The sequence below is a fragment of the Schistocerca americana genome, chromosome 3, assembly GCF_021461395.2.
Source record: "Schistocerca americana isolate TAMUIC-IGC-003095 chromosome 3, iqSchAmer2.1, whole genome shotgun sequence".
NCBI classification, from domain to species: domain Eukaryota; kingdom Metazoa; phylum Arthropoda; class Insecta; order Orthoptera; family Acrididae; genus Schistocerca; species Schistocerca americana.
Window position 1 is genome coordinate 609,400,014 of NC_060121.1, and position 13,823 is coordinate 609,413,836.

General features: G+C 39.2%; 1 protein-coding gene across 2 annotated transcripts in view; it reads right to left on the bottom strand.

Annotated features, from left to right (window-relative positions):
• Positions 1 to 12,207, bottom strand: part of LOC124606878 — a 54,475-nt gene extending 42,268 nt beyond the window's left edge. The window contains exons 1-3 of one of the 2 annotated variants that reach the window (XM_047138970.1): positions 12,153 to 12,207; positions 1,585 to 1,679; positions 614 to 751 (exon numbers count right to left, since the gene is read on the bottom strand). In XM_047138970.1, the coding sequence (XP_046994926.1) occupies positions 614 to 751; positions 1,585 to 1,668 (222 nt within the window). In that variant the 5' untranslated portion in view covers positions 1,669 to 1,679; positions 12,153 to 12,207. The remainder of the gene's footprint in view (positions 1 to 613; positions 752 to 1,584; positions 1,680 to 12,152) is intronic. The other variant, XM_047138972.1, reaches the window with a different exon arrangement.
• Between the last annotated feature and the right edge of the window lie 1,616 nt (positions 12,208 to 13,823).

The following is a 13,823-nucleotide window of genomic DNA, read 5'->3' on the forward strand; positions in this document are numbered from 1 at the left end:
CACACACACTACATCACAATTAAAATAATCGCTTATATGATACACGGAATACGCAGTTAACTGAACTTAAGCACCTAAGTTATATTTGGCATACTGTACAGAGAGTTGGAAATTCTGTGTTGCCAATATATTTGCAACCGGTAGATCTGATTACTTACGTCTCTTGACTGACCTTGTTGTCACTCTGAAGGAGAAGGGGTCATCTAATGATGACAATGTTTGTCGAATCGAGGAGGGAATGTTTTAATAAAAATGCGATCGTGACTGATGAGAAAAGTGAATAAATTTAAAAAGATTAATTTTCAACCATAACGCACTGTTTGAATCCATTCTGCTGTAAATCTTGAGATATATTTGGAAAGAGATGTGGTAAAACCACAATCTTAAATTCACAGATTTTTGACACAATGCTACAGACGTTGTAGAATGTTAGCATAAATAATAATTTTGTCCTCTTCCTTCATTCCAATTTTACATCTGGGCCCATTGCCTTTGGTTCAGTTATTTATCTGTCTTAGAGTGTTTAAGATTATAATTTTTGCTATTACGATTTTGATAATAATAGAGATATCAGGGCTTTACAAAATAGCAGGCCTGCTCGGTATGGATTTACCGCAAAGATGAGATTCCACACGGTTTGCTTGAATCCTAAGCTGTTGCCTCGACTAGCGCCAAAGATCTTGCGCTTCCTACGGATCGGAAAAGTCTGGTAGCTTTCGTATGCCGCGGGCCCCTCTAGAGAGAACTTCGACTGCAACATGGATGCACAAAGCGCTGAGTGTCAGAGGAGTGGGACGAGTGTTGTTTTGATAGTATAGAAGCTTTTAAAGAATGACAGGCCTTGTTCTTTTAATTTCACTAACATTAATCATGTTTTCAGTACAGGCCATGATAAAAATCTTGAGAACCTGGTAACTTTTAACGCAATACTCGTTGAAATTTTGAAGGTAGCGGAGATAAAACACACTACGTCACTTTCATAACCTTTATCTTGTACGAGTAACTGCATTCTCGTTTCTGTACTTAGTGCGGGCTATATTTACAGTAAATAGCAATTACGGGAACATGAACGTTAAGGAGTTATAAGAACCATATTTTAACAATTTTTTCAATGTATCTTGAAATGGAGGAAAGCAATCGAAACTTACAAAAAACGAGTGCGTAGATCTTTTTAACTTCTACAACTTCCTCCTACAACATTTTTTGATTAGAGCTATAGTTTTTCACTTATTTAAGAAAACCCTTTTTGCAATTTTGTGATTCTTTTGGTCATGTTCACCATCTTTGATAGAATTTCGTGAAGAAGAAACTAAATTTAAAATTTAATTTCCTGCACGCTCATATTTTTCGTTTCAGGTAATAATTTTTCAAATCTCTTCTCCATAGTGCCTGGAGTAGATGGAAGAGCGACATCGCCCGCCGGCGCGCTGTTGTCACGGGTGCGGTCGACCAAGATGTCGTCGATACCTCACTAACGAAATCGAAAAATGAGAATTAAATGCTACGTTGGCTCTAGCTTGAGACAAGGAATTATTTTTCAGAATTTTTCTATTCATGATAATATGCTATTCTACATTGCCATACCTGGTGAACGTCGGTGGCACATGTTTCGTGTTGCAAGCAAACTGATACAAGCACCACACTGCCGACCAGAAACAGGAAACGCATGGCTTCTGAAACTGAGACATACAGGGTATAAGACAACATATAATAGGATCAGGAGTTACTGCGTACAGAAACGATGATGAATTTCTCCAAGACGACAGATCGGCGTAATTAATAACTCTAAATACTAGTACTGTATTAAAATATTTGTAAATATGGTACATATCAGTCATTGACCTTAACAGTGTTTCTGCTTATATTTCTTTTTCAGTTCACTATCCCTTCCAGGAATTACAACCATATCTCTATACACTGGAGGTATGAATTAAAAAGCGCCTTTAGCCACAACTTATCGTGTTTTATTAAGTTCACAATGCGTTTCAGACGCAGTTGGTCAATCATCAGGTGTAATTTGTCTGAGTACATGCTTTATTTCTTCTTTTGAATGAGGTGAAATAAGTGTTCCGGTCAGGAAAAGGTTTAATGTTAGGTTATGAATTTCGTAAATCAAAAGCGGAAAATATGTGCGAAATAGTGGGAAAGATGAACTGTGTGAACTTACCACATAATTCAAGAAAAATATTTTTAACGTTTTAGCACCAGAAAACATATTTATCTATCGTCTTCGTACATGTTACTTCATACAAGAAGCACATTTGCACACACATGTCTGTAAACGTTTCGCTGATGTTTTTGGACATGGTGTTGTCAAATATGAATTTATTCTTAGTGCTAAAGATATAACTATTAAACAATTGACATATGCAGGAGTAGAATAGGTCTCTAAAATTACTGAAATAACTATGGCTTGCGAAATCTGTTTTTTCATTTGACGTAGGTTTTGAAAATGGTTGGCTCTGAGCACTATGGGACTCAACTGCTGTGGTTATCAGTCGCCTAGAACTTAGAACTACTTAAACCTAACTAACCTAAGGACATCACACACATCCATGCCCGAGGCAGTATTCGAACCTGCGACCGTAGCAGTCGCACGGTTCCGGACTGCGCGCCTAGAACCGCGAGACCACCGCGGCCGGCGTAGGTTTTGATGGTTGGTTGGTTGGTTGGTTTGGGGAAGGAGACCAGACAGCGTGGTCATCGGTCTCATCGGATTAGGGAAGGATGGGGAAGGAAGTCGGCCGTGCCCTTTCAGAGGAACCATCCTGGCATTTGCCTGGATTGATTTAGGGAAATCACGGAAAACCCAAATCAGGATGGCCGGACGCGGGATTGAACCGTCGTCCTTCCGAATGCGAGTCCAGTGTCTAACCACTGCGCCACCTCGCTCGGTGTAGGTTTTGAATTTTTGTTTTTGTAGAGGTATACCTTCATTTGTTCTAACATATTTAGGGTCTTACCATTGGCTTCGTTATGCAGCACTACCAAATTGTTAGCTAGACTGTTGATGACATGTTTCGTTTCGACTATATGATGTACAATTACTGATTTCCCGAAGTGGTTGAGCCTGAAAGCATTTGCGTGTTCTTCAAAACGGGTTTTGAAGTTTCTACCTGTTTTCCCTACATAGTACGCAGGACGATTGGGGCATGATACTTTGTACACTCCGCTGTTGTTGTAAGTTCGCGTATTTGATTTTATGTTATGGACGGGTAAGTTTCCTAACTTATTATTAGTTGAAATGCAACTGTTACTTTTGTTTTCCTGAAAAGTTTAGCGATTTTTTGTGATATGGGTCCGAGGTATGGGATACTGGCGAATATTTTCTCTTGTTTCACAGTGTGGCAATTCGTTGTCTTACTTTTGTATACTTGTCTGTTTAAATTGTCAATGGTTTTGGCTGTGTAGCCATTGCTTATGGCAATGCTCTTTATTGTATCTATCTTCTTGGTGAGTATCTACCTCCGTCATTGGGCAGCGACTTTGAAAGGGTCCTGTAGCCCCCTTGCATTATCATTTTATTTGCTTTCCAGTGATACAGAACTCTCTGACACGCGTGAGTGAATGAATGTGGGTGTTTTTCATTTTGCTACACGGTGGTTCAGTCTGCTGCAGAGAATCAGCGGTAGTCGTTCAGAATGGCCAACTCTTGTATTTTTCAGGTAGGCAAGGAGGTTTTCTCCCCTTGTGTGAAAGTTACCGGTGTTAGTTTTGTGGCGGAAGCCTCATCTCTGGGTTTTACTGGCCATTGGGTCACGTAGGAGACGTTGGAGTGTATGTGACGGTCCGTCTGCTTCCCGCTCGCCGAGGGTCTGCAACCGAAGTCTCTTCGAAGAAGGGTGAATTGATATAACCGCGTGGCGCATTGTCTCATAGTGGGAGGGGAGCTTTGGCCACGGTACGCAGAAATTGTGTCTCCGTGAACCACGTGGGCACACGAGTCTGTTGTGAATTGTATAGCGTTTCACAAGCAAATGTACTTAGTTAACAGGCAACAGCAGTTATGTAGATGCCTTACATCAATTTTTTAAGGAATAAATAATTTTACCTCCAATCTTATCCATCTTATTGGCTCAGATCGTTGATGCAGAAGCAACGACAACAGCATGCCAAATTTAAAGGAACGCAAAATCCCCAAGATTGGTAAAGTTTTACAGAAGTTCGATATATAGCGAGTACTTCAATGCGAGATGCTTTTAGTAATTTCCACAACGAAACTCTGTCTCGAAATCTGGCAGAAAAACCAAAGAGATGCTGATCATACATAAAGAACACCAGTGGCGTGACGCAATCAATACCTTCACTGCGCGATAACAACGGTGAAGTCACTGACGACAGTGCCACTAAAGCAGGGTTATTGAACACGGTTTTCCGAAACTCCTTCACCAAAGAAGACGAAGTAAATATTCCCGATTTCCAAACAAGAACAACTGCGAAGATGAGAAACATGGAAATAGATATCCTCGGTGTCGCAAAGCAGCTTAAATGACTTAATAAAAGCAAGGCCTCCGATCCAAATTGTATACCAGTCAGGTTCCTCTCAGAGTATGCTGATAAAATAGCTCCATATTTTTCCAATTGTATACAACCACTCGCTCACAGAAATATCCGTACCTAAAGACTGGAAAATTGCCCAAGTCCGACCAATACCCAAAAACGGAAGTAGGATAATCCGCTGAATTACAGGCCTATATCACTAACGTCGATTTGCAGTAGGGTTTTGGAAAATATACTGTATTCGAACATTATGAAGTTCCTCGAAGAAAACATTCTCAACGTATTGTCCCGCACTACATTCGTAATTCCCCCGCCCATTATACTCATTACTCGCGGCGCGTTGCCGATTCACGTAATTGTTCGGGCAGTGTTTCTGCATTCGCGAAGAAGATGGTCAAGTGGCCGGTGAGCCTTAACTATATATATACTAAGATATATATATACTAAGATACTATATATATATATATATATATATATATATATATACACTAAGATTCGCACATGTCCGAAAGAACAGATACCATCTTAGTAAATATATAGGGTGTGGATAGGCCTTGAAAAACTGAACACAGATCAATGAAGAAAACAGGAAGAAGTTGTGTGGAACTATGAAAAAAATTAGTAAAATATACAAACTGAGTAGTCCATGCGCAAGATAGGCAATATCAAGGATATTATGAGCTCAGGAGCACCGTGGTCCCGTGGTTAGCGTGAGCAGCTGCGGAGTGAGAGCTCATTGGTTCAAGTCTTCCCTCGACTAAAAATTTTACTTTCTTTATTTTCGCAAAGTTATGATCTGTCCGTTCGTTCATTGACGTCTCTGATCACTGTAATAAGTTTAGTGTCTGTGTTTTCCGACCGCACCGCAAAACCGTGCGATTAGTAGACGAAAGGATGTGCCTCTCCAATGGGAACCGAAAACATTTGATCGCAAGGTCATAGGTCAACCGATTCCTCCACAGGAAAACACGTCTGATATATTCTATACGACACTGGTGACGGCATGTGCGTCACATGACAGGAAAATGTTGTCGACCCACCTAACTTGTACACTTGGCGAATGGGTAGAAAGATTCTTCTACCTCGCCCGATTTAGGTTTTCTTGTGGATGTGATAATCACTCCCAAAAAGTGATGAAAACATAAGAGTTTGTCACATATACTGAAAATAAAAATTGAACTTTTCACTCGAGGGAAGACTTGAACCTCTCGTTCCGTAGCTGCTCTCGCTAACCACGGGACCACGGCGCTCCTTGAGCCCCATTGTCCTTGATGTTGCCTATCTTCACGTGGACTACTCAGTTTGTATATTTTACTAATTTTTTTCATAGTTCCACACAACTTCTTCCTCTTTTCTCGATTCATCTGTGTTCAGTTTTTCAAGGCCTATCCACTGTACCAACTTGTAACTAAATCTGAGGGGGGTGCGATTGGGAGGTTCCCTTGTCAGTTTGCTGAATGTCGTTACTGGGCCTTTAAAATAGTTTTCGCCGTGCTACAATTGGTGTCTACTTTCACAATATGTTTTACAGTAGTCAAATGCGTTATTCATTGTCATTCCATGTTAAGAGGGCACTCTGTGTGTTTCTTAGCCCGGTAGATAAGTTATATTCATTATTTGCGTAATTCTCAGCTTTCTGTTCAAATTTAGGACGAACTTTAGATTGTGGACGCTTCTTAAAACAAAGAAAAAAATGCATTCAGTGCTAGTCGTCTCGCGTCTTTAGCTAAAACCAAAATCTCCATTTGCTTGGCTATTGTGACAGGGCTGTGCGCCAGGAGTTAACTGAGGTAAAATTAATCTTTCCTCTAAATTAGCGTAAGTAGCTACATGAAATATAAAATCGAATATCGATTATAGCAATATATCAGCAGCGCATGGAGCACTAATCAGGGATATAGTAGCCTTATCATAACATATAACTGACTGCCAATGCACTTGACGTAACATTATGCCCGACGAAATACAATCACTTCACTCAGAGAATAGTAGGTAGTGATATTTATTTCGTACACTATAACTTATGCTCGTATGTTCTTAAAAAGTATTTTCTTCAATTTCGCCGAAAGAGTTTCAAGGGCGAAAAATGGCTCTGAGCACTATGGGACTTAACATCTGTGGTCATTAGTCCCCTAGAACTTAGAACTACTTAAACCTAACTAACCTAAGGACATCACACACATCCATGCCCGAGGCAGGATTTGAACCCGCGACTGTAGCGGTCACGCGGTTCCAGACTGAAGTGCCTAGAACCGCACGGCCACACCGGCCGGCTTCAAGGGCGACAGGAGAAGACTAAATACATTTATTAGCAGTAATTCGTTAGACCGAACTTTGCGAAAATCCTTAGAGAAATCGTAGAATTCGTGATTTTATTTTAACCTTACTCTTTCCTTGAAAGCAGAGGGCATTGATTGACGATTTTTTTAAATTCACATACATGTGATAAAATAATACTTTTTAAATCTTGCTGGTGAGGTGAAGTATTTTATTCCCCTTTAGATTACGTAGAAAACCATTTTTACCGAGTCTTGTGCGATATTGACGTTAACGACAGACTATCACACAGTTCAATGATTAATTAACAGTTTAGTTTTACTAGTAAGTTTTTAAGATTTCGGAAAACGAAAATCCACAGGTAACTTGTTTCTAGAAAATTAATATGACAAGAATAATTTTGAGAAGTTACGTTATCCTTCAGTTTGACAACGAATATGATTCACTCATCAATCACCAGGCCATTTTCAAGCAAATGTAAGTTTGTTAACATGAAATAAAGAAGCGTTGCCTGTAAAATAAGTTCCATAATTGCCAACATCACGTATTTTAAAAGATAGTATGGATGTTTCCGTTTACTGCATCTAGGATACTCCAGTTTCTTATGAATATGAGAATACCGTGTTTACAAAGAGCAGTAACATACTCTATAATGCTAAGTCAAAGTTTTTACAGGCTTGGAAGATTGTTCATAAGGGATGCATAATGAATTACGAACTGGATGCACGATGAATGATGAATGAGATACATGATCAATGTTCGCTCGCTTAATGAGATATATGATGAATTTTCGCTCACTTCAAAGTCATAAAAAGTTTGACTGTTTTTGGCGCTATTACTTTTGTAATGTAAACGTTGGGAAATACACACAAAGAATCGGGAAAAAAATCAAGACGAATTTTTACTTACGGTTGCAGAAAGCAAAAATATACGGAGTAAAGTTTATAAAGATACACAAATTACGTTGCCTAGAGGAATTACATAGCATTAGTAGTCCTTTTAAGCATTTGTTGGGCCAACAACAAAGACCATTGGTTAATTTATTACTTTGAATAAGTGAGTGAAAATGCATCACCTGGCGTTGAAATTTGTTCGTCGTTTCGAGACCATTTCGAATTAACGAAAGAAAGATACAAATTCAAGGAAGAACTGCACGATTCGTCACATTTCTAACAAACCGCGCGAGATCATCACAGAAATTTTTAACATAATGGTGTCAAACTTTCGTGAGCTTAAGTTCAGTTTCTTGTTGATAACAAAACATATCGTGAAATGACAAATAAAGTAAATATAGAGAAATATCAATCTGCGTAGAGGGGAAAAAATATGAAAGATAAATTAGGCAGTTGAAAGTAAGAAAGACTCGGAAACCCCCTTGAATGGAATTGACAGCATACATTTGCTTAGAATGTACTTTAAGAATAGGCAAAACTGAGGGAATGGTGAACTGAAGTACAGGAAAGTAAAACAGAGGTCTGCTCGTCATAAAAGTCTCGTATGATAGAGCAGTGGAGAGCGAGAAAGAATCCACTATTTAGGATGTAGTGTTACACCGAACAGTCAAATCAAGTATTATGCCATAAGCTGCATGGCAGTCGTGAAGCAAGACCTCGGAACCAAGCCGTTATTGAATTAAGTACTGATGCAGAATTAAGAAAGAATTTAGTGAAGCGCAAGACTGGAGAACATGTGTGTACGCAACAAAAATGGTTCAAATGGCTCTAATCAATATGGGACTTAATATCTGAGGTCATCAGTCCCCTAGAACTTAGAACTAATTAAACCTAACTAACCTAAGGACATCACACACATCCATGCCCGAGGCAGGATTCGAACCTGCGACCGTAGTGTTCGCACGGTTCCTGACTGTAGCGCGTAGAACCACTCGGCCACCCGGCCGGCCAGATATGAGAGGAAATGGGCTGGAAAGAATACACAAAGATCAGTTTTATTCGCTTCCAGCTCGACCCTTCGTGGAGAATTTAAATAATAATCAGGGGAAAAAAAGCTATAGTTGCCGTCTGTGGCTCACTCGGAAGGTGGTCGAAAGATACATGCCCGGAGTATCAGTCGCTGGTAGGAGTAATACAGTGGAGAAAATATGAAGAGGAGGAAGACAGTGATGTGCTATACAGATTTTGCAAATATTCAGTGTAGTATTGTTCGTTAAATACTGTACACCGCACGCATATTGATGATTCAGATTTAGATTTAGTAGGTCTAAATGGTAGTGTACAATGTTTGCCAAATATCCTCATTACCTGTTAGAGTTGAAGGCAGCGTCGAACTGGCAGCCACACTTTTTTTTTTAACCATATTGTTTCACTCTCGCAATATGAAGGTAAAGACCAATAAAACTTTATTTCACTAATTCACGCACTGGCTTGATTTTTCCGCTCCATACCTCAAAACTAAAGTAAGACTTATCGCCGCTACATACTTAGGTACTGATACATTCAAACTGACCAAATGGTCAGGATGCTATTGTTTTCACGAAGTGGGAGGAGAGAGGTGCTCAATGTTCCACGCAGAAACATCGGCAAGCAGGACAGTTGCCTGCCGCTTCAGGCGCAGGCTTGTACCAGGTTCTCTCGAAATTTACTACAGGTCACGCCACGAAGAAAAATGCGAATAACAAACTTATTAAGTTTAGATCTCCGGATACAAGAGAATTTCGCTACACACTGTATAGTACGATGCTACAGAGAATCACCAAAGATTCAGATTTACTTTGCGCTTACGGCTGGAAGCTGGAAACCGAACACTGCAACATTAGGCGGCAGATAACTTACGTTTCTAAATTAGAAGTACGAATATATACAGAAATTTTCAAAAATCGTAAATATTGTCCACCAAGCTTTTTTTATTAATCAACATCGTTTATTGTCATCTGGTTATGTATTTTAAAACACCTTTTAAATAAGTGCAACATTTGGCAGGAAAGCGGTTTTACTCGCTGCCAGCTCGCTCCTCCGTGGAGAATAATAATCGGGGGGAAAAAAACCTATAGTTGCAATTTGCGGCTCACTCGGAAGGTGGTCGAAGGTACATGGCCGAAGTATCAGGCTAAGTAAAAGGGTTTCTGTGGTTGTAAGTCCCAAATTTTGTGGATCATACTCAGCACTGAGCTGAGAGGCATTCACTACAGATCCCCCTGACTGCCAGTGCTTTATCTGCCCATGCCGCACGCAAGTGGATGAGAGAATACTGGCCATCCGTCACTTCTGCTGTCTGAGTTGTACGTCATTCACTCCCCGTCGCGTCAAAGAGGGGTTCTCATTATAGTGCACCAAACTGTATCTTCACACGTTTTCTGTTTCTGCTTTAACAATTTGGAAATATAAATTTTCAGATGCACGTCAATAAATATCAGAGGCATAGGCACATAATTCAGAATGTAATAATTCGTCCATTCACCGTCAGTAAAAACCAGTTTAGTTGTTTTGCAAATAAACTTCTTCATGGTCCTCACTTGCCAGATTTATTCACTGTGATACATAAAACTACTCTAAAGACTCGCTAGCCGAACTTATCCAGTGAAAAGAACGTTAAACAGGATCGCAGAAACAGCTCTAATTGTGCGAAGTTTCGCTTGGCGACTCACTTGTTTGGTGCGAGGGTAGTTAATCAGTTAGTTAGTTAATTATTTTCATGTTCCATGGAAAATTTTGGACGATAAATCTAATCACGTGGGAAGAGTCATTTTAATTTAAAAAAAAATATATTCAGATGTGAGTTAGTAATTCCTGTCTACTATCTTTTACACATTGCTATAATAGGAATTCTTCTATGGACTAGGATGAGTTATGCAAGAGAAAATTTTTCAATTTGTTTTCAAATTTGACTTTACTGTCTATCAGACATTTTGTATTATTCGGTAAGTTACTAAACGTTGTAGTTGCAGTATTGTGCGCCCCTTGTTGAGCTAAAGACCAACTTAACGTGCAGTAAAGAATGTATTTTTTTCCTTCTAGTTTCGTAGCTATGTACATCATATTTCCTTTTGAACTGCTGTGGATTATTGACTTCTCAAGAGGGAATAAATATAATGTGAAACAGTGGTCAGAGTGCCCGGCTCCTTACAAGAGGAACCCACAAAATGATCGTGGTTCAGCACCCTATATTGTTCTTAAAGCACGTTTTTGAACAATGAAAACTTTCTTTCTTAAGAACAAATTACCTCAGTACATCATTACATAACATTATCGAATGAAAATGCACAAAATATATCAGCTAAGTGATTTGTCTTTCTCCATGCTTTGCAATGATTCTAAGTGCAAAAGGGGCTGAACTAAGTTATTTTGGAGTTCAAAATGTACTTTTTCCAGTTTAAATTTTGATCAATACGAATTTTGAAGATTCCACCATATTTATTAATTCCTCACTGTGTGTTACACGTATCATTGGGGTATTACACTTGGGTGTGCGGAACTGCACATGTGAAGGTGAGACCAACCGCAGAAAACCTGTCAGTGATAATTTTAAGAGCACTGTATTCCGTTTCTTCTGTATACTTCTAATGATTCCATTACTAGTGTCATTTGCAGAAAGAACTAATACTTCTCGTTGAGTATTAGACGGAAGATGGTTTACATATATAAGAAACAATAGTGGACATAAGATTGAGCCTTGGGAATCCCATAATGATTTCTCCCCAGTAGAAATAAGGTCCCCAGGCTATATTGGTTGAATCGCGAAGTATAAATTCTACATTTTTTTTCATTAGACACAACATAATCCGCTGTTTGGCTGTATCATCAATCCCAAAAACTTAAATTTATCTATCAGAAAACTGTGAGTCATACGGTCAAATACCTTACATAGATACAGAGAAAACGCAAAGCAGCGTTCTTTTATTATTTAATGCTTACAAAATTTTGTAAGTGAACAAGTAAATAGCATTCTCAATAGAGCAAGCCTTCTGAAATCCAGACTGCTATTTGCTGAGGACAGTATTGGTGCTCAGGTGAGATACTATTCTAGACTGCATCAGCTTCTCAAAATTTTTGTGAAATGGCGTCATTAGTGAAACAGGTCGTTTATTTACATGTAGGCGTGTTTTATTAAGCACCTAAAACAAGGACCTATGTATAAGATATTGTGCTGCAAGTTCGTAATATATAAATAAAACAACGCAGTTCGTAATAAAGAAAACGTCGTTCTATAAAGTAGATTAACGACGAACATGTTTCTTCAGAAGTCCCACAAAATACACTTAGTTTTATCTTAATAACCTATTTTTCCAGTATTGCACAATTATGGACACAATATCCTAACATTATTACCACCTTCAACTGAAAATTGCTAACGATCAATGCTCCTCTCTGAAAACAAGAGCGCCTGTTCAAGGGTGCGGCAGCGTCGCGCAGTCTTACCTCTGGAGTTCGTGTTGCAAACCGGCACGGAGCCTCTTCACTCTGCACACAGGAGGGAATTCGCACTGGCGAGCCTGCCACAATCGCTTCGGACACAGTGACCGCGACCGCGACCGCAGAGACACCTGGTCGGAGGGTCACCAAACGCACCGGCCAGTAGTGCAAGCCGGCCACACATTCCTTAACGTCGCTGAAAGTGGTGCTTCCCGACATTCCACTATGTAAGCAATACCATAGGATACTTCAGCTAATGCTTTAGGCAGTGTTGACTGCAATTCACTACGGTATTTGAAATTTTGAAGCTACGAGGATGAAACACAGAAGATGAATTGCTATCCACAACTTGTAAAGAACCCAAACAGCCGTTATATGAGTCGAACGACATGAAAGGAGGAAAGTGACTGACAAAGAAGTGAGATAGTATTGTATGTTACTCAGTTTTAGCGTTAAGCAATCAGGAAAGCTCATGGAAGAAACATAAAAAAATTCATCTATGCTGATGACATTTTAATACAGTCCAAGTCCCTGACGTCGAAAGTCATTTCATCTCAATTGAGCTATTTGATGAAAACCATGTTGATATAACAATTTTCAGCAAGTAATAGATTCATTTAAATGTTAGAAGGGTATAAAATTACTTACGAACGTTCAGCTCATATATTTAAACAAATGTTTATAGAAAGATAGCCTACATGTTCAAAATGTTGGATACACGTGAGAGATCGATGTGACTATAATTATCTTTGGTGCTCGTTTCTATGATGAACAATGTTGTTCTCACGTTGTTAGTCATTGAGCTCACTGTAAATATGCTACACAATAGCCCACAAACAAGTGGATTGCGATTTTGATCGATGCAGTTGAGAAATTTTCAAAACTGTTGCGACGTGAGTGAGATAAGGCAGGTTAATGAAGTATGACTAATGTTCTGATTGTAACATACGAGCAATATTAGTGATTCAGACTGTGTTTATCATATAATATTAAATTCACGTGTCTCAAGAAGTGTGTATGTCACCTTTTCAGTCAGAGTATAGATATGTGCAGTTATAATAAGTGTGTCTTAGCGAATTATGCTACCTGTCTAAAAAAAAAAAAATAAAAAATAAAAAAAAATTAAGTCCCAAGAAGACATGGCCGGACGCCAATTGATTATAGAGTTACTATACTGTGGGACGGGTAGAGTGGCTACCTGAACCCAATAGTGTTATTCATGTTTACTGTTGTTACAGGCCTATTAGGGTGTATAAGGGACGTGAAATGCCTCAGATGCTGACTGATCACTGCGAAGGATCAAAGTAGTTACGAAATTTTCACAACAGTTGTGACGTGAGCATAATAACACAGGTTAGTCAGGCAACCAGACCGTTGTGATTTTCACATACGACCAACATTAATCCCCCTCAGACGATGTTTATCATACAGTATTAACTTGCAGGTCTTGCGTCCTCTCAGTGGGAGTATGGGAGGGGCCCGTTATCAGAAATATGTTAGTGACATCCACATCCATAGTATTGTTATAAATGCCAAAGTAGCTCTTGTTTTTGAGCAACTAAACTGCTGAACCAATTTAGATGAAATCTGATATGGAGATAGCGTGAGCCCTGAGGTAGAACATAGACTACTTTTAAAGAAGTGTAAAAGAGGACTGCTGAGATGGTGAAGCAGGGA